Here is a 20,687-nt window from a genome sequence, read left to right as displayed (position 1 = left end):
AGGGTTACCTCAGGGGAGGAAAGCTGAGGCTGCCTGTGCTTGCACGCTGCCCCACTACCTAGGAGTTGTGCGGCCTCCATCAGCAGCAGCAGCAGCAGCAGCAGCGGCAGCAGCAGCCCAGGGCACACAGCGGTGAGACTGGGGAGTGGCGGTGGGAGTCAGGGAGTGCCCGCGGGGGGACGGCTGAAGGACAGCCACAGAAGGGTGTGCCAGGCCCAGTGAACAGCGGTGCAAGGGCCCGCAGGCGAGGAAGCGCCTGGCTTGTTGGAGCTGAAAGGCGACAGTGAGGTGGCCTGCTCCCCGCCCCTCTCAGCCTCACCCTCTTCCCCTAAAATGAGCTATGTCCACCTCCCGCTCTGCGGTCTCCAGGATAAATGCAGGGAAGGTGCACATCTTCTATGCCCCATAGAAGATAAAAAATGTTTTTAACTTAAAAAACAGCAAAGATGCCCCATCAACTTGAATGAGCAAGTCACGTTTGGGACCTGTTTCCAAAATGGCCAGGGGGAGATCACATCAGAGTGGCCAACGGCCCTTTTTGACTTGGCTGATGACCCCCGGATCAAGGGGAAAGCCACAGCCCGCCCTGGGAGAGCCTCAGACCACGGACTCTGGAACGAACACTGTCCTTCCTGCCTCGCTCGCTCCGCTAAGCCACACCGGCCTCCCTGCTGTTCATCCAGAGTGTCAAGCTCACACATGCCCTGGCTCCTTTGCACTTGCTGGTCACTTCCGGGCTGCTCGCCCACTCCATCTTCCCACAGCCAGCTCTTCGTTCAGGTCTCCGGTCAGATGTCCCCTCCTCAGAGAGGCTGCTCACACGGTCCCAGCTGGCACAGCCACCTTCGCCCACCCTTGGTCCTGTGCTCTACGCCACCCCCATTTCGTCCCTTTCACTGCTCAGCCGACGATGGCCTGTGAGCCAAAGCCAGCTCACTCTCTGCTTTTGTACAGCCCATGAACTGAGACTAGTGTTTACGTTTCTAAATGGCTGGAAAAGATCGTTCTGTGACACATTAGGTGTCCGGAGCGTGCCAGGGCAGGGCTCGAGTCACGTGTTGCCCGCTCGACTGTTAGCTCAGGACTTCATCTTGGCCATGGAAAGAACATTCGCTCCCCTCCCACTGTGTGTCACATCGGTCAAAAAATCCCAAGGGACTGGACTTCCCCGGAAAGCACCCATCTCTGTAATGCGTCCACCGCCTGTGGAGACGTGCCTCTCACGGCCTCCGTCAAGCAAACCTGACAAGGCCATCCCGACCAAATGGAAAACTGCGAATTCGAGGATGACCAAGCCATTTTTCCAAAAACAGTTTAATTAAAAAAAGGTGAAGAATCTGAAAAAATTGGGGGGAAGGGAGGAACCCAAAAGAGCATACCGTGTGAGTCTACTGGCTCAGTCACAAAGAAACACCGTCATCAAAAAAGATATTTAAGTTTAATACAAATTTTATACAAAGAAAATGTGAAAAAATACTTCCATATGCTAAAAGCAATTATGCTTCACAAATAAGGCCAGCTAGGCTATTTTTTTGTTTGTTTTTTTTGACAACTGCAATTCACAAATGTTCTCTCTTCTGTTTTGTCCTAATACTCTTTTTATTTCTTCTCTAATATGGGTAACTAGCTGGAAACTGTACAGTTCGCATCCTCTTATCAACAATGAAGAGAAAGTAAACGAGACTAAAATGTACAACAAAATGTACTTGGAATGATATCGTACAATTAATTTTCTCATATACATACATCACCTTTTGCTTTGTTCAATGCTTTTTCTTTTACACAACATACAAAATGGTACTACCGCATACGTAGTGTAACAGACAGCGTGGCGGGTGTCTTTTTTTCTCTCGCACTGCCTTTGCTTCATGCTTACATAAAAAAACGTAAAATTCCATCATATAAATACTACAGACATGCTTCATCCCAGACTCAAAAGCCCTCCGCGTGTGTCTTGCCTCCGAGTTCTTGCTTCCGAGAAGCACAGTCTCTCTCTCTCTCTCGTCGGGTGTGTGTGAGTGTGTTCGAAGGGAATCCCAAAGCCAAGCGAAGCTTTCTGTTTTCAGAGCTGACGACGCCTAACGCTTCCCGGCTCCGTCCCTCTCCTGCGATCGAGCGGAACGGGGCTTGTTGCTGCTTCTCTTCTGTAAACGAGAACATCACGTTTTCCCTTTTGTGAGTAGAGTCACCATTTCAATCACACAGAATAAACTAGCCCCTCCGTGTGTCTTCCTGGTCCAGAGAGCTCGCATCTGAACACCTAGTAACGTAGCATTTCAAAGGGGCCAACAATGGTGTGATGGGACGTGCCCACGACGTCGTCGAAACTGATAATTCCCAGTGTCCCGTGTCCAGATGTCGAGATGAAAACGGCTTGTGTTCCCCTGGGCACCCCGGGATGAGGACCTGCGTGCGACAGCCGTTCCCGGGCCCAGTCCTCATACCACCGTGTGACAGAGATGGGCTGACGGACCAACCCTCTCCAACATCAAAACATTCTTTTTGTTGTTGGGGTTTTTTAAATTGCTCTTTTTTTTTTTATAAGTTAAAGTCAATACAAATATAAAAAGGGGAGGGTACTCTAAGTTCAATGACATCCACAGATTGTACATTATTTACATCTAACGTGTAGTTTCATGTGGGTCGAACGGTCCTCGGTCGAAGCTAATGCTGGACGTGATGTAGTGTGGGTGGCTTCCGGGCAAAGGCCGAGCCCGAACGTTTGCAATTCTCCAGTCTGACGGCGGGTCGTCCTCCTGCCTCATGTTTCCTTGCGGTTTCCTGGTTTCCTGGGGTCGGTTTTCTTCTTCCTCCCGAGGGTGGATGGCTTGTGTCGCAACTTGTCCCTAGTCCCAGAAGGTGTCCAGCCGAGACTCTTTCGGGATGAGACTCTTCGAACTGGCACCGGAGTTGTGCTCAGAACGCGACGAGCCTCGTTTCTCATCGCTGCTCCAGCCACTGGACTTGCCACTCCGGGGATGGTCTGGGAAGGAGACCGGCAGAAAGGGACGTTCAGTGTTCCTGCCTGCCTCGTCCGACAAAGCACGTCCCCTGCGGGAGCCCCCTCCCCTCCCTCATCCCCCCCGCTCCGCCCCCACACCGATGGCTAAACGCTGCCACCACCGACTTCCCAAAATTTGGGTTTATAGAGTACAGAGGCAGAACCTATTTTTTTTTTTTCAGAATTTAACAACAGCTGGTTGGAAAAACAGTAGAGCGTCACTCTCACAGAGAATAAAGATGAGAGAGAAAGGTACAGAACTGCCAAGGGAGGCATTCCTGGTGCGGTACCTGGAACTGTGTACCCTGGTGACGTGACCGAATGACACCAAACAGCCCAGGTACCTGCATCCAAGCTGGGCCATGGGAAAAAGTCACCAAAATTTGGCATTCGGCCTACTTACTTTAATAATTAAAGAAGTTTCTTTAATCAATTTATAGGCGACAGACTTATAACCAAACCACCTAAAGAAGTAGATCATAAAGCAAAAGGAGTGTGGGCCAGAATGGTCACGTCCAACTGGGGACGCAGACCCACCGATTCCCAGTAAAGACGAGCCTGAGAGTCAGTGAAGGATGCAGAACCAGAGTTAGCATCTAAGAGGGCTTCAAGGACGTGTCTATCACAGGAGCTAAACAGCGGCCGAGGAAGAAATGAGGAAGCTGAAGGAAGAGCCAAATGAGGCGTCTGTAAAACTATCAAGCCACCCGGACCCGCGGGCTCACTGGACAGTCCACTACCAGAGCCCTGTCAGCAAACCGCTAAGTCCTCATCATCTCTGAGCTCATTCACACAGTGCAGACAGACTGGGGCAAAACACCTTTTAGTTTCCCGAAGTGCAGCGGCTGAAAGTTGTCAACTGTCAAAGCTTAGAGACAGAATTGGAATAAGAGAGGAGGGGACCAGATCATCGCCGAGGGGGATGGCATTTCTTATCACCTGGTAAAAAGGCATGTGAGTGTTTTAGTTAGTCATGAGTTCTGTTTCTGGAAGACAAGTGGAGAAGAGAATGATGTGCATCCATCTCTAAAGTGAGACAGTCACTCGGCTTTAGTCACTTGCATCAAGGACCAAAAGAGGGTTAATATTCTGCAGACCTGGGGTCAAGGGTCCACTCCTGAGAATCCTCAGTCTACCTCTCCTTAGCTGCTCTTTCGGATTTGTGATGCCTGCATCTTTATAGGTGTTTTAGAAGGTCTTCGGGGGGTGGTGCAGTTAGTTGGTAATCACCATACGTGAGAAAAATCCTACAATAATGCAGTCGAGCCACTTTATGCCCCCTACCCTTCCGCCAGCTCTGGGGAATGCAGAGAAGGCACTAGAAGAAACGGGCTGAGCTCAGTACAGCATCTGCGTGCACGACCAGGTTGTACCTGCGGGATGTAACTCCCCACTTGGGCAGGACACAGGCCAATCGCTGCGAGGAGAATCAGCGTAAACCTAAGACCCTTTAAGAAAAGAGCGAGGATGAACATCCCCCAAGAAGACAAACCAGACGCTCTGACTTTCTCATCCCCTACAACGATTTAGATGTACACCAGAGAGACCCAGCTGAGAAGAGATGCAAGCCAAAGCAAGACCCATCACTCAAAGGAAGGGTAGAAGGCAAACCCACAAAGAAACAGACACACACACGCACGCACGCACGCAAGCACACACACAGAGCCTTCTGCGTGGCAGGAGCAAGGCCCCGGCAGGTTCCGTGAGACAGGGTCATACTTACACTTCTGGGCGGGGTAGGTGGGGTGCGGCTGGTGGTCTGTGGTGGTTGGGGCATAGGCAGGTTGCTTGTCACACCTGTCGCTAACTGAAGAGATAGCACAGGCAGCCTCAGAGTCTGTCAGAGCGCAAATCCACACACCCCAGAGTGCTCATGACTTTTGTTCATTAACACGCTACTGGCTCCTCGAACCAGTTTGCTTCACGTCACCTCTCCAACTTAACGCATTCCCAGGAGACTAAGGTGTTTTAAAATGCGTATTAAACCATAAACAGGATCACTGGGCACAGCCCAGCATTGCAGGTGTGCATAAGGTACACGGCAACGTAAAAGCCAACTTTGTAAGCCACAGATTCACAAATTTTTGAGAGCAGAATCGTCAACCACCAGGCTCTGCTGACAACCTGACTCGGCCAGGGAAAGAGAGGTACCAGGACCACAGCAAGGCGGGAAACGCCACCCGAGTGATTCAGATGCCTCGGGGCACATAACTCATCGACTGCCGAGGGTGGCGACAGAACAGGGCGCAGAGGGCCGCGCAGGTGCACGCGGGGAGGCAGAGGAGAGGGGGCCACGGGATCGGCTACCCAGTCAGCCACATCCTCAGCTCTGACAGTCAGACACCAGCAAATAACATCTGAAACCGAAGAGTCGAGAATCAGTGATACGAAAGGCGTCTCCATAAAATAACGAATACAGTGACGAGTCTGCTGGGGGGTCTGTGAAGGCGCCATCAAGGAAAAGAAACAGGAAGTCCAGGAAGCTTCGAAGAAGCTAAGGCCATACAAGAACGGAAATGTCATCGCAGGGCACCATCTGCCTCTACAACAAGTGGCACGTCGCGATGACGGAGGCACGAACGATCACGTTTCACGTTCTCAGACTTGGCCACAGCGAGAAGACTCAGCTGCAGGTACAGACCGGAATTCACATTCTCGACCTCAATGATGGAAAAAGTCACAGCAGAGGAGATGGAGAGTCTCCCTGTGACAGGGGTAGGTGAGGTGACAGAGGAGATTCTGCCTCCAGCTGCCGGAGCAAGAACCGAAGAGTTCAGTGTTGGGGCCAAGGTAACCCACGGCACACAAAACAGTGGCATAACTAGTTTGGGACGAGGCAGGGGAACACAGGTCATCTACGACCCTCATTCTCATTTTCTTAAAGCTTGACGTCAACAAGCGACTTCTAAAAATAAAGACCAGAAGGAGGAATACAGAGAACATTATTTACAAGTAAGGAGGTGAGTACCAGACGCGCCAAGCCCAAGCGGAGACCAGGACCAGGCGGGATGTTCCCTGTGCCATCTTATTTCCTCTCGCTAAATTCATGTAATGCTCTGATTCAAATCTTAAAATTAAGAGACAAGTAAACAGGAGGAGCCCATGGTCACTGGAGGAAGCTCATACCTCCCCATACCCCCCACTAAACCCTTCTCCCTTCCAATGAACCTCCTTACTTATCCTCCCAGTACCAGATGCCTATGAAGAGCTAGCGACCTCAGGTTTTATAGAGCCCGCTCTCAAGATTTCATCTCCCTTGTCACCAACAGCGACAGCCAGCAGAAGTTAGACGTATGAGGAATTCAAAGACGAACTGTCTGCCCTGTTCACTGCTAACCCCCCGGCCCTACCTAGCACGGAGCCTGGCCCCAGAGATATTCAACCAACTCTTGCATACCCACAACTCTCTCTGCAGAACCCCCAGCGACATGTACCCTCCAAGAATCTCAAGTAGAATTTGGGATCCTTCCCTCCCCCCACCTCCTGCCCCTTCTTCTTCCTCCATCAAGTCGGCAGACTCCTGGGGATCATTCTCTCCTCCCCAACCCACCTGGCACCAAGTCACCAGCATCTACAGGGCTTTCTGTCCCCTCTCCAAGCTGAGCCTTCTTTTCCGCCCCATTGGCCTCCAAGTGTGCTTTAGGTTGGGATCCGCCAACTACGTGGCCCACAGACCCAATCCAGCCCAATGCCTGTTCAAGCAAATATAGTTTCGCTGGGGCGTCATGGCCATACTCATTTGTGCACACGTTACTCACGTCTGCTTTCACCCCACAATGGCAGAGCTAATCAACAGTTGCAACAGAGACCGCACGGCCCACAAAGCTTGAAAATATTCGCTGTCTGGCCTTCCGCAGACCCCTTGGGTTCAGGGATGCCGTATTCCCCTCAAAACTAACTGCACGGTGAGATGCAGCTCCCAGCCATGTTTCTGCTATGACCTACTCGCTCCAACAGCTGCCGCGCACCACGGCACCTGCCTCCTTCCCAACGCCATGCCGACCCCACTGCGTCGCGGCCCCGAAACCTAGACAATGTATCTCCATCCTCACACCACCTTCCCAATTCTGACACGTCCACAACCCTTTCACGCAGACTCGGTTCGTGTTTTTATTTTAAACTCGTTTTTAAACTTAAGTAACGCAGAAGCGTTCGTTATCACCCCCCAAAAGCAGAAAACCAATTAATACTTGCCACGCACAGAAGGCAACTCTACAAGGAAACATAATAAACACCAAATCGTAGTACTCATTTCTAAGTGGGTACCACGCCGCTCAGGTCTAAAGTCTGCTCTTTGTTAAAAAGAAAAACAAAAACAAACAAACAAAAAAAAAAAAACAGAAAATGTCAGAGTGCGAAAGACAGCACCAAACCGAACTTGTCCTCAGAGATTTCATCAGAACTGAAGGGAAAGTGAGAAGGGAGTTGCTTTTCTGAGAGATGATTCGATTGTATTTCATGCCAAGTTCACGGTCTCTGTAAAATCAGTTCCGAATCCCACTCTCCGGTCCCTTTGGGGATCCTTCTCCTTCATCCAAAAAACAAACACCACTTTTGCCTCTGTGCACTTAACGTGTGAAAGAGAAATAACATTCTTGGAGTTATTCGGCAGAGAGAAAGATCTCAGAGCTGAAAGACCTTGAATTAATTAAGCAAAATTGTCCTCAATGAAGAAAGACACCGTCTCTGAACCCATCTGCAATGACCCAAAACAGGTTTGGAGAGCGCAGGAGAAAGGCTCTTCCTACATCTCCAATCTCGCAGAAGAGAAAAACCGAAAGTCTCAGAAAATCCCCTTCATCCAGCCTGCCAGGTTATTTATTCCCTAAGAGGAAAGGTTTTTACAGAAAGACCATCCACCTAAAATTTTTCTTCATTTCCCTAAACTATCAAGTGCCCTCATCCACCAGATACAAGTGCTGGGTCCTCAGGGACAAAGCTTCCCCCGGTTTTCATTTACTGTGGTCATTTCCTTGGAAACGGACCTGCCCGACCCAAACGCACACCGCCTACCCCGCACCGGGTCAGCAACAGAAGCCTCTGTCCAGACGCAGTTTCACGTGGGACCCCAATAAATAAAACGGATGCGGCGAGACCTCGAATAACATCGTTTCGCTCAACGTTATTTCCACTGTAACACTGACGCGATGCCGTTAAGAACCACTCGTTTCTGTCAAGGAGCCTATGGCGACGTTGGTCTCATCACTTAAACGTTGCAAAAAAAAAAAAAAAAAATCCTACCCACAACGCAAAGTGAGAACTTACTGTACAAGCAAACACTGATCAGTTCGGAGAGGCGTCTGAGAGCTGACCTGCCCAGCCACGCCCTCACCCCCCACTGACCCGCCCAGGGCACCCCCAGGGATCCCTAAGGATCCACGGTAGTTTGAAAACCACTGCCACTGAAACCCTTCATAGTCCTCTCTGAGATAAAGGCTTCCCCTCCGCCAGTGTGGGACGTGAGAACAGCATTCACCCACCAGGGGCAACATACCAGAGCCTTGGCTGGAGCCTAAGAGAATGGAGGAGGGCGTCTCCCTGGAGCCAGAAAGGTCGAGGGTCTAGAAATACAAAGAGAGAGAGATGGACTCAAGGCACTGGGGCCAATGTAGCCCCCAGGGGAGCCCAGGGATCCATGGGGGTGCTCGTTTCTTCCCCCAAAGGCACCTGCGTGCCCTCCACCTGCCGTGCTCAGGCCAGGGAGGCCAGGTCAGCTGGCCCTCTACCTACGCTCTGTCCCCAGACTGAACAGGCAGGAACACAGCACTGGGGTGGCCCCTTACTCCACCCTGTAGCCACAGCTTCCAGAACATTCACTATTTCCTCAGCCTCCCTCACTGATCTATCCACCCTCCAGACTTTTACCATATCCAAAAAAAAAAAAAGGAAGTATATTACTCCAAAATTATATTAATTCACTTTTATTTCACACTAACCTCTAACTAGGCCATAATATCAATAAAATCAAAGGGTGCTGACCACTGAAATAACTTTTTCCCCCTAACACACACTGGATTAAAAACATAAAAGGTATCCATGTGCCACCTAAAATAATGTTTGCATGCAATCCATCCATGTCACGAACCCCACACAAGGAAACTAGAAGGCACCATCTTCACTGTCCGATATGGCGGCCACGACCCTGTGACTGTGAGTACGGAAACGGATTGAAATCCAACTAAAAAAGTAAAATTCAGGTCCTCAGTCACACCACCACGATGATTCAAGTGCTCAACGGCCACAGGTGGCTAGCGGCTACCACGCCGGACAGAGCAGACACCAAACGCGCTCCCCGTCACGGAAGCTTCGGCTAGACGATGCTGTTCTGACCTTCGAGAGTCGCCAGGAAGCAGCCGCCAAGTCACCCCAATGTCCACTTGGGCTCCACGTTCCTCTGCCCCTGCCCGCAAGCCCACTGGTGGAAAGGAACCCTGCCCGCTGGGACGGTCACCCCCACCTGCAGCCTGACTGCCCCGCCTCGACGACACACACACCTACTACAGCGGGGTGCCTTCGGGGGCGGCAGGCATGGGGACAGGTCTTGAGACTCTGCCTGGCCCGAAGGATCGGAGTCGCCGGCCAACGGCCTGCAGACACTCACCGAGCCGCTGTCCTTGCTTTGCTCAGCAGATGGTTCCTTGTCTTTCGAGGCGCTGGCTGTGTCCGAAGGGGCCGCCTGCGTGCTGGAGGAACTCCCCTGGGATGACTTGTTTAGTGTTTCTGTGTTCACCTCGGAATCTGCTTCCTGCTGAGGGGCGGTAGCTGGGGGTGGGAAGGAGGGAAAAGCCACGGGTGAACCGAGTGGGACGGAGCCCGGGCCGGCAGCGGAGGAGGCGGCCCGCTCTGCCCGTGGCGGCACCAAAGCTCAAGCAACTCACGACTCAGCCGCCAGAGCTCCGTGCAGGCCCCGAGCGGCCAGGGCACCACGGCCTTCCTCAGGCTGGAACTCCAGGCCGTGTGTGAACTGCTACTGTTCACAGCAGTTCACGGAACAAAGGAAGGTCGTCACCGAGGGCCAGCTGCTGTGGATCTAGAATCACGCCCTTCGTAATGTCTGGTCTTAGACCCATTTTAGCCCTAAGGAGCCGCCTCCTCCTGAGGCGAGGCACGGGGACCCGACGTGGGAAGGCAACATGACGTCTGTCAGAGGCGCGCGGCGCCTGGAGACGGCAGAAACGTGGACAAACTCAAAAACGGGGCATTCGAGAGAGATTCCAGGAGGAGGGACATTACGCCGCCGCCGAGAGAGGACACTCTGGCCGTCTCGTCCTAACACGAAAGGGTTGCCGGACACTTTTTCTTTTTTCTTTTTGACAGAACTTAGGAGAATTTAACTCCGCTACAGAAAGAGATTTAAGAAGACATCTCCCCTTCACTTCCAGAATGAACCCTGAAATACAATCCGGATGCTGTAATTCCTTATCTCTAGGATGTCTGTGTGTGCCCCCATGAAATGAAATTACAAAACTCCAAAAATATAAAAGAAAAACGAAAAAAAAAGGAAACCCCACAACCACCAAGACATCTCCCTAAGGAAGGTTAAAGGTTAAAAATAATAAACTAACAGGAGATAGGATAGAGCTGGAGTCAGCCGCCTAGCGCCACCTGCTTCTGTAAATAAAGTTTTATTGGGACGCAGCCACACCTGCCATTTACATAGCGTCTGAGGCTGCTCTGGCCTTACACAGCAGAACGGAGCAGTTTCCACACACCACGTGGCCCACAAATCCGAAAATATTTATTCTCTGGACGCTTTCGCAAAAAGAGTTTGCCAACCCTGGCCTAGAGAGCGTCTCTCAAACTTCTTCATTTATACAACACCTTTGAAAACTGTGCCAATCTATATATAGACACGCTACCTAGTCACATTATTTTGTTATTTTTTATTTAAATAGAGCCTTTAAAATGGAGACTTTTAATTCTTATCATATAAAGCTCATATCGTTTGCCACGAGCAAAAGCTAACTGAAAACATTACTTTTAAAACGTTACTAATAAATTCTAACTAGACGGCGTTTCCAGCTGGAGTCTCCTGGCCTGAGACTCGAGACCTGCTTTGCTTTGTGTTAGTCAGGAAGAGGTCACAGATCAGGCGCACACCACCGCTCCGTTAAAACCGCCACGAACGTCTGCAGGTATTGCCAATGCTGAGGGGCGGGGGGGGCCGCAGAATGTCCCCCAGCTGAGAACCACTGCAACTCACATGAAACAACATCATCTGGGCCGGCGTTACAAGCGCCGCACTTTGGCCAACGAATGCAAAGGAGACCAGAGGTTGCAAACCCCCGCACCTGCGGCGTCAACCACGCGCAAGCTGGTCCGCGTGTGTGAGAGGCACAGCTATTTGGGAGGGAGGATGGCGAGGGGCTGGGCGAGCCACCCTCGCCGCGCCGGCCCACGAGGGCGCCAACACCCACCCCGCACCCCGCTCGCTGCAGCCAGCGGCAGTACCTGACTGGGTGCAGGACTTCATGTGCTCGGGCCAGTGGGCCTGCTGGCAGGGGTAGTCGCAGTAGCTGGTGTTCCAGCAGCAGTAGAAAATGGCCTCCTTCTTGCAGTTGGCGCACCACTGCTTCTTCTTGGTCTCGTCCACCGCCTGCTGCTTTTCCAGCTCCAGCTGCTTCTTCACCTCGGCGATGAGCCGGTCCCGCTCCTGCTCCAGGCTCTGCCGCATCTCGGCCATGGTCAGCTCTGACGGGGGAGGGGAGAGGACGCAGGCTTCACCCCCCGTCTCCCAGGGCGGGGCGTGGGGGTGTCCAAACCAGAGGATGAAGAAGTACAGGGTGTGGATTCTGACACAGACGTGAGCTGGGGCTCGGAGGTGCCCGACTGGGCACCCCACTGGGCCAGTAAAACACACACACACACACACACACCCCGCCCAATCCTCGGTATCTTCATCTATAAAACCAGCACTCATCACACCGACTTGACTGAGCTTCGTTAACAAAGACGGTTAAGGTAAACGAGAGGCATCTCAATTAACGACGCAGCAATCCCAGGAGCCCCTGGGTGGTCGGTCCTGTGGGAAGCCTTCGAATAAACCTCGAACCAGTTTCCACTCAACTCGATTTCAATTTTGTCCTAAGTATAAGCCTTTTTTTTTTTTTACCTATCGAATACTTCCATGCAGGCACAATTCTGAGCACTTTATAAATATCAACTCATTTAATCCTTACACCAATCCCATGAAGTAAGGACTACTATAATGCCCCTTTCACAGGTGAGGAAACTGAGGCACAGAGCTGGGACCAGAACTCAGACTTGCTTTCTTTTCAGTGTTTAGTGGCAAAGGGCCAAGCCTACCAGAGAGGGCGCTGTGGCCCGACCGTTATGCTGACAGACAACTGTGAAAACTGCTCCGTCTCCTGAGCTCTCATTTTACTTCAGACCTCTGCAATTCGACTAGGAGCTCCCTGCACACTAAAATAAATGGTTTCTCCACTCCTTAAAATCCTCTTCCTGAAATTTAAAAGTGGACCCTTCAAAACAGACCAGTAAAAAAAAAAATCCACAAGTATCTTTTTTTTTCCAAATGTGCAGTCCCTACTTAAAAATGGAGACTGCATAAAAATATAGATTCTTCGACTTTACTGGAAAAAACAAGCAGCAACAACATCCAAATAAATAAATGTCCCACATGGTGACAAGCTAGAGAACAATGGGCTTCCCTTCTGTCAGCTTCATAAGTATCCAAGTTTACAATGTGTGATTTCAACATATACCACCGGTGAGCAGGTGGGCATGCCTCCCTAACAAAAGAGAGCCTATGGTTTCCAGCATCCTATCTCTGGGGCTGCTATTACATGAGGGTCTGAAACGAAGCCGCTCTATCTGTGGGGGGAAAATCCCCTAACAATATTTGTACAGAAGAGTAGGCGAAAGAGCATCCAGTCTAGCCCAGCGGCCGACAATGCAGCTTGTGGGACGCAGAGGCGGTATTCCAGGACTTGTCCAAATACTCAATACTCAATGGTCAGGAGGGCAAGTCTGGACTTGAATCATGGCTGCATGACTTTGAACAACTTCCATAACACGTCTGTGCCTCGGTTTCTTCATCTGAAAACCAGGGTGAGAGAGAGAGCCCTGTATCATAGGGTTTCTGAAAGAATTATTTAATTCATGAAAAAGCACTTAAAACGGTTCCTGGCACCAAGGTAAAAGCTCAGTAAGTAGGAGCTGCTGTTACTGTCGTTACTATTAATTTGTTGCTGATGTCGATATTTTGAAGAGAGTGTTTTTTATACCTGGTTTCGTACCTGCTTTTATACCTGGCTTCCCCAGGCAGGCCTCTCCAGGACTCTGTGGTCTCCCTAGACTACTTCTGACTCAATTCCCACCTGGGCCTGACTCCAGAGGTGTGATGAAGTTCCCGTCCACAACCTTTCTCGGTGCCTTTCGCCGGGCCTTACCCAAGTTGTGTTTCATCTCGGACAGCTCCTGCTGGTGCAGCCACTGAAGCTTCTCGATCTCGATCCTCAGCCTGCGGATCTGCAGCGGAAGAGAAAGACTTAGAAGGTGCGTCCGGAAAAATAAGTATGGAAAACATAGATGATATAAACATTTTTTTAAAAAGGCGTGTCTGAGTGCCCTTCACCGGCAGGGCCCCCAGAAGCTTGACCTCTCACTGTGAGGGGGTCACTGTCACACAGTGAATGAAGGAGCAGACAGCCTGGGTCAGTGCTGACCACCCCCCCCCCACAGCTACACTCGAAGAGAGACAGGCCAGTGGGTTAACCCACCCAAAGTCACAAGCAATCATTCCAGAAAACTAAATACAAGCAGTCCATCTTTTTTAAGGAATAGTGGCACCAGGAGAAGACACTTAAAAGTGAAAACGAAGACCAGAGTTTCATAATAAATTACACCTAAGAGGTTTGATTAGGACTTTGGCCTACAAAAATGAAACTAGAAACAAATAACTATAGCTCTATTTTACCTCTTACCTAAGGTTGTGGGTGGGGACCAGAGCCATTCACTTGAAATGCCAAAGCCTAATATCGCAAACCCAAGGGGTATTTTGGGGGAGAGGGGTTTAAGTTCGGGGCCAAATTCATTTGGAGAAAAAAAAATTCCATCTCAAATGAAAACGAGGTGTCCGCCCCCTCTCCCGCCCCGTGTTTAAAAATCACAATGTTGTAGCTGGGGAGATGCCGCCCTTCCCTCTCCCTCCACGGCGTTGCCCTGGAGACGGCGGGGTGTCACAACGGGAGGGGGACCCTGGCATCTAGTGGGTAGGACCAAAGGATGCTGCTAAACATCCTGCGACAGACAGGACGGCCCCTGCGGCAGAGAATTACCAGGCGCAAGTGTCGGCAGAGCCGGGGTCGAAACGCCCTGATTCGCCCCACCTCGTGTGAACGGCTACAGAAACATGCCCAGCGTGGGGGGCTGCCAATCACTTCTCTCGAAATCTGAAAAATTCTGGCGTGCATCTTGTAGGACTCAAGATTTCAAGGGAAACTGTATGGACCCATACTTTCAACTGTGTGCCTCTTCTTAAAAGGAACGACAAAAGAATACAGTATGGCGGGGGGCTGGGGCGGGAGGTTTTGCTAAAGCAACATTTTCCCCTCTCATTTGACGATCCCAGCAGAATCAGAAAGAGGGTCGTATTAGCAAAAATATCCAAGGTGATCCACTGATTTCTTGGGGGGGCCTCTTTTAAACTTTTATACCCACATTATACTCAGTCGAAGGCCCCTCGGGGCACATTCCTCAAGTTTTCTTCTTCACCCGAGGGCCAGCCTAACCCTGCCAGGCCCTCACTGGTCAATGGCTTCACATGGGAAGGCCACCGTTCTCCATCGCTGGTATGAAAAAAGTCCAAACTTGCAGAGACGACCAAGGAGCCAATTTTACATGGAGCAAAAAGACCATGTTTCCAGTTTCAGCAGTTAACAACTCAGGCTCTGGTTTGGGCTGTTTTATGAGAAGGGGACTGCTCAACGTAGCACGGGCATGTGTCCACAGCATCAGCCTTCTGGCTCAATGAAGGAACACCCTTACCAACGGCACAGCAGGCCTGGCGACGGGGCCGGGGCCGGTGCCAAGGGCAGGGGCCGGGGCCGGGGCAGGGCCCGGGGCAGGGGCCGGGGCAGGGGCCGGGGCAGGGCGGGCCTGGAGAAGCTTCCTCCCGACACCATCCCACAGCAGCCCACAAAACACTCTTAGCAAACAGAATGAACGTGTCGTCTCTGACCTCGGCTATTGTGCTTCCAGTAGTGTTTTTAGAAAGATCGTTATATATTTCTGTCATCGTTCCTTTTATTGCATCCATCATCTGAAAGATAAAAACAGAAACAATCCAGCTGATCGCTTCTCTGAGGCTTTTCTAGAGAACATACATCTGAACTCTCGCTGCATAAAAGCAGTGGTTCCCCACTGGTCGGGGAGGGGAGGGGAGGGGCATGTTACTGGCATCGAGTGGGTACACAGAACGGCCCCCACAACAAAGAATTACTCGGCCCAAAATGTCACAGGTGCTGAGGCCGAGAAACCCAGGTATAAACCAGAGCGGGGTCACCCACAAGTTCTCTGTCTCACATCCTGGGAGCAGCTCATGACCATAAAGCTATAGTTTCTACAGCCACAGGCTGAACTAGGCCCCAGATGTGTTCTGTGTGAGCAGCACAGCACAGTGGGTTCAAAGGAGGGACTGCCATATTTTGTAGCTGTTGTTTTTCAATTCTTTCCCCTTAAAAAAAAAAAATTTCATTGAGGTATTATTGCTATACCATGTAATTCGCCCATTTAAAAGTGTAAAATTCAATGGCTTTTAGCATATTCAGAATCGTGCACTCATCACCACCATCAACGCAAACCTTTTCATTACCCCTAAAAGAAACTCTGCTCCTCCTATACCTTCATCCCCCCCCCCCAAAATCCCCACTGCCACCCCCCAGGCCCTGCGACTACTAATCTGCTTTCTAACTCTATAAATTTGCTCAGTCTAGAGATTTCATATACATGGACTCAGACAGTATGTGTCCTCTGTGACTGGCTCGTCTGACTCAGCCTAACATTTCAAGGTTATCTGCTTTGCAGGGTGTATCAGGACTTCATTCCTTTTCACAGACCCATACTAGAGTTCATTGTGCAGATGCAGCTGGTTTGTTATTCTAATGCCTTTGATCAGGACGCGGCCTTCCCAGTTCGTGTGGCTGTATCTGACCCACATGGGCATCAGCAAGCCTGTGGCACAGGCTCAAGCCTACACGGCAGGCACCCAGGTATCTCATGACCAAATGCACTCGCAGGACGAATTCCTCTCCTACCTCCCACTGGCCGGCTGACCGCTCCCCGCATCACAAGAGAAGGAAGAGAGGACAGGAGCCCTAACTAGGGCTCAGGCTTGGCCTTGCTACTGCTGAGCCTCCCCCGCGTTTTGCAGCCTGAAGGCAGGACAGAGAGCGCCCTCGTATCTGATGTCCCGGAGGTGTCCCCGCCGCTACCTCTTACCACCCGTCCTCTCCGATCCTCGATTTCCCCATGCAGAAAACAGGGATCACAACAGCGCCCCCAGGTGGACCGTGCACAAGGACTGAAGAAGAAAATCACGTGAAGACTATGGTCCAGTGCCCGCTGCAGAACAGGTGTCCATAAAGAAATACCTGTTCGTCTGAGTTTTACAGAAAAATTCACATGGGTACGTAATTGTGAAACTACTGCCAAACCCCTAAACAGTAACCCCAACTTCACCCTCAAATGGGGGGAAAATGAATAAAATAAAGTATCTGTCGCTCCTCGCTTATTGCGGGGCCACCCTGGGATGCTGCCAGCAAAAACAGTGTGTTTTATGCAGCTTTACGGTCAGCCACTCTGCACGGGCCGCCTAACTCCAATGCACCATCCACGTCAATTTAAAATATTAAAACGAAATTGCTTAAAACTTTAGAAAATGAATGAAATTTAATACGTTCCTAACGCCATGGTTACATTCCATTCTAAAGAAATCATCAATCTGTGGACCGACTTTCACTCTTCCTTCCAAATACAGCAAAAAATTCGATGTTTAATAAAGGCAGCCTTTCTGCCAAAACACACAAATCTGGGTCTTCAACTCGGGATCACCTCGGAGACAGGAAAGTTCATCGGCTCCAAAAATATGTCACCGTGCTCACTTTCTTAACTGCAAAGAAAATGTCGAATGAAAAAAGTTCCATTCTTTGATTTTGCTGTGAGGGGAAAGGAGGAGGCAGAAAGAAACAATAAAAATGGCTACGAAAAACGGCTCGGTGGGAACCACCGGCCAGATCCGGGCCTCACCTTTCTCATCTGTAAATAGACAGCTGGGACCAAATCAAACAAAAGATGACATACAAGGCTCAGTTTGCAAGCAGAACAAGAGACCATTTAGGCAATTCTAGATATCTTCTTATATCAGTGATGAAAAAAAATCTCTGCCCTTTAATTCTCTCGAAATCCTATAGATCACATTAGAAAATCTCAGTCTGGTGCCAGGAAACGCTCTGATGATACGCTCTCATTTTAACAAAAGGAACAGTATCTGATGAGGTTAAACATAATTTTAAGTCAACTTAAATAAAATTTCATTTAAAGTATTCAGTCAATACTAGTTCCGGTGGGGAACAGGTAAGACAAAAACCTCAAGGATGGCCAAAAAAAACAAAACAAAACAAACAAACAAACAAACAAAACAAGCTGACAGTTGAATCTTCCTACTGTGATGCTTGGGGACTCTACAGTAATTCCGGCATTGGAGACAAAAGAGGGACAGGCATACTAAATAACTAAATAAGAGACAAAGTTATCCCCCAAGACAAGGTTCGGATTATCTCTTCAGCCACACTGAATCTTAAGTAGAGGACACTGGACTTCCGTGGTCGGTGGGCTGCGTGTGACTTCACAAACCAGTTCAGAGCCACTGTCTAGATCCTGGCTGCTAACACTCAAATCTCAGGTCATTCACTGTGTAGACAAGTCGCGTAACCTTGCTGGGCCTTGGTTTTCTCACCCATATAATGGGGGTGATACCAGGAGCTATCTCATCAATTAGTCATGAAGATTAAGGAATATACAGAAAGCACTTAGAACAGTGTCTGGCCCAGAGTAAAAGCCATGCAAATGTAAGATATCACTAGGCGTCACCGTACCTAGTATGACAGACTAGACACTAAGATGGCTGGTCTGCTGCCCTACTTCTAACCAACAGAATATGCCAGAGGTAAAGGGGGCGCACTTCTGTGCTTAGGCTGTGTGAGATGGTAGCCTCCATCTTGCTGGTAGCCTTTCTCTGTCACAGGCTTCGATGAAGCAAGCTGCCATGCTGGGAAGGCATACGTGGCAAGGGACGAGGGTGGACTCCAGCCAACGGCCAGGTAGGAACTGAGGCCCTCGGGGCAGCGAACCCTGCCAACCACCACCTAAGTGAGCTTAGAATGGTTGCTTTCTCAGTCAGGTCTTCGGATGAAACCTCATCCCCAGGAGACATCACAACAGCAGTCGATCAGAAGTTCTGAAACGGGGACCGCGCTCGGCCACGCCTAGGCTCCCGACCCACGGGAACCATGAGGTAAGAGATGTGTGTTGTTTTGCTATGTTTTGTGGTAATTTGTTAGGCAGAAAGAGGAAACTAATACACCTAGATAGAAGGATTTTTAAAATCACCAACAAAAATTATATACCTATGTCTCACACTATCCAGGACTAAAAAAGATTACACCTTTAACATGATATAGCAACTCTTCATCATAAGACTTCACGAATTCCGGAAACAACTATTTTCACCCATTTTCTCTAAAAACTAGACTAATTTACTCATTGAGTAACTAACTGGTAATTTTCTCACTAGTAAAGAGGAAATTATTATTATTACCTACTTACTAGCTTGCTAAATGCTTAAATTATTACTCATTAGCTACTATGAATAGCTACTGATAGTAATAAGCTCAGTGATGAGAAGTTAAGGAACAACATGCACTCAATCAACAACCCTACACCAAGCACCTACTATGTGCCAGGCACGGTGCTAGGCCCTGGCAGTGAGCAAAACAGACCAAATCCCGTCCTTGGGGAGCTGGCATTTCTGGGGATTACGCTCACTGCCAAGTAAGGGTGCTTGCTGCCCGTCACTCCAGAGAATTCTCCTGGAGGTGAGAACTGCAAGTTTTTTAGCCCAAATTCAACAAGTGAACATAAAATCACTCAGCAAATTAAGAGAGAAAAAGAAAGAGCCCACACAGCGAACACTGGTAATGAACACACAGCGAGAAGCTGGCCCGCTGTACCGCTCGACAAGGACTAAGCCTCGGAGGATGGGCCGCCTTGGTTCCTGGGCAAATCTAGGTATGGACACCACCCCTTATAAGTGTCACACTGAAGCCCCTGTCACTTTCATTCTCCATCACTTCGAAAAGCAAACCGACCCTTAGGTCTGCTATTATCTGAGAAAGGAAAAGAAATTTGTTCCAGCACGTAGGGAAAATCTGCCTTAAGGAGGGACTTGCATTCTGAAGCCTAATGTCATTCTGAGTCACTGTCCTGTTATGTACTGACTTTAGAGGCTAAGCCCTCTCGGAGTAAGAGTCAGTCTAGAATAGTCTACACTTCCAACGTAGAGCCGAAGGAAGAATTAGTCTTAGAGATCCTCAGTAAAAGCAGGGTCTTCTCCCCTCAGCACCAGCTAAAGCCTGCGAGGTCATGACCCTCGCAGTCCCCCAAGGAAGCTGGTCCTCCGACACCCGGCAGGCGCCTGCGGGCACTCACTTTGCTAGTGTACTTGGCTATGTCCGCGGCGACATCGGCAGAGGCGGTGGCGATGGGCAGGTCGGCGCTGACGGAAGATGCGAGGGTGCTCGTGGCCCCCGAGCTGGTGACCAGGGGTGACGACTGAGTGCTGGTCACCAGGGTGATGGTGGAGGTGGACGGGCTCTGCGTGATCTCCTTCTGCTGGACAGCTAGGAAAGCAAAGTGTCCTGGTCACCTCACTGCTGCGAGAAGGGTCCGTCCCAGCACAAAGCCATGGTGAGGGAGTGAAGCCCCGGATCTCAGGCCCTGCGAGCTTTTCCACGTTTGGGTGACAAAGATTGTTCTCCTTGACCGAACATCAGCCAGGCTCCTCCTCGCTTAGCCTCAACCATGGCGTATAAAGACTTAAAACATCAACGTAGCTTCTAACAGCTCAAGGCTGCGTCCCTGGGGTGACCCCAGCCCCCATGAAAGTGTCTGCCTGAGAAAACTCAAGGGCACCCAAGGAACTGACTGTTCAGGCAAATATCTGAAGAGGGGGCCCCTGTCTCCCAGCCTCTGTGGGAAGTCAGGAGCTGAACTCCGATAGGTGCCAGTTAGCAAACCCTGGGGGGTTTCCCATGGACCAGCCATCTTCCCACTTTTGTAAATTCCCACATGGCTGACTGTTGTCCCACTACTCACTCCGACCCCCTTGCTACCACCTCATTCTCCTTTTCAAACACCTAGTTGCCTCGGTACAAATCAAAGTTGGCTTCAGTTTACTCCGGACTTTTCCCCCATTTCAATAGTCGGCTACTGAATAAATTCTGTCCTCGTCACTTTAAGTAGCGTCCAGCTTGGTCTTTGACACAAGAAAACGTGGAGCTGGAGAAACACACCATCAATGAGCCTCTCTTCTTACCTAAATTCCCCTGGGGAAGGCTCAGCATGCTTATGGGGCATAAAGACAGAAGACCGGAACCAGTTGTCCCAA

At 50.2% G+C, this 20,687-nt stretch overlaps 1 protein-coding gene across 31 annotated transcripts in view; it reads right to left on the bottom strand.

Moving 5' to 3' along the window:
• Positions 1–1,296: 1,296 nt before the first annotated feature.
• Positions 1,297–20,687, bottom strand: part of ZMYND8 (zinc finger MYND-type containing 8) — a 105,448-nt gene continuing 86,057 nt past the window's right edge. For 15 of the 31 annotated variants that reach the window (XM_036229315.1, XM_036229321.1, XM_036229323.1 and 12 more), the window contains 7 exons: positions 19,730–19,920; positions 15,204–15,284; positions 13,414–13,492; positions 11,453–11,692; positions 9,603–9,763; positions 4,725–4,808; positions 1,297–2,983 (listed from right to left, as the gene is read on the bottom strand). In XM_036229315.1, the coding sequence (XP_036085208.1) occupies positions 2,762–2,983; positions 4,725–4,808; positions 9,603–9,763; positions 11,453–11,692; positions 13,414–13,492; positions 15,204–15,284; positions 19,730–19,920 (1,058 nt within the window). In that variant the 3' untranslated portion in view covers positions 1,297–2,761. Of the gene's footprint in view, positions 2,984–3,151; positions 4,809–8,495; positions 8,563–9,602; positions 9,764–11,452; positions 11,693–13,413; positions 13,493–15,203; positions 15,285–19,729; positions 19,921–20,687 lie in introns of those variants that run through there. The other 16 variants (XM_016121207.2, XM_016121216.2, XM_016121211.2 and 13 more) reach the window with 4 other exon arrangements.

This window comes from Rousettus aegyptiacus, unplaced genomic scaffold (genome assembly GCF_014176215.1).
Source record: "Rousettus aegyptiacus isolate mRouAeg1 unplaced genomic scaffold, mRouAeg1.p scaffold_m13_p_12, whole genome shotgun sequence".
NCBI lineage: Eukaryota > Metazoa > Chordata > Mammalia > Chiroptera > Pteropodidae > Rousettus > Rousettus aegyptiacus.
Note: the sequence above shows the minus strand (reverse complement) of the source record. Positions and strands in the feature narration are given on the sequence as shown.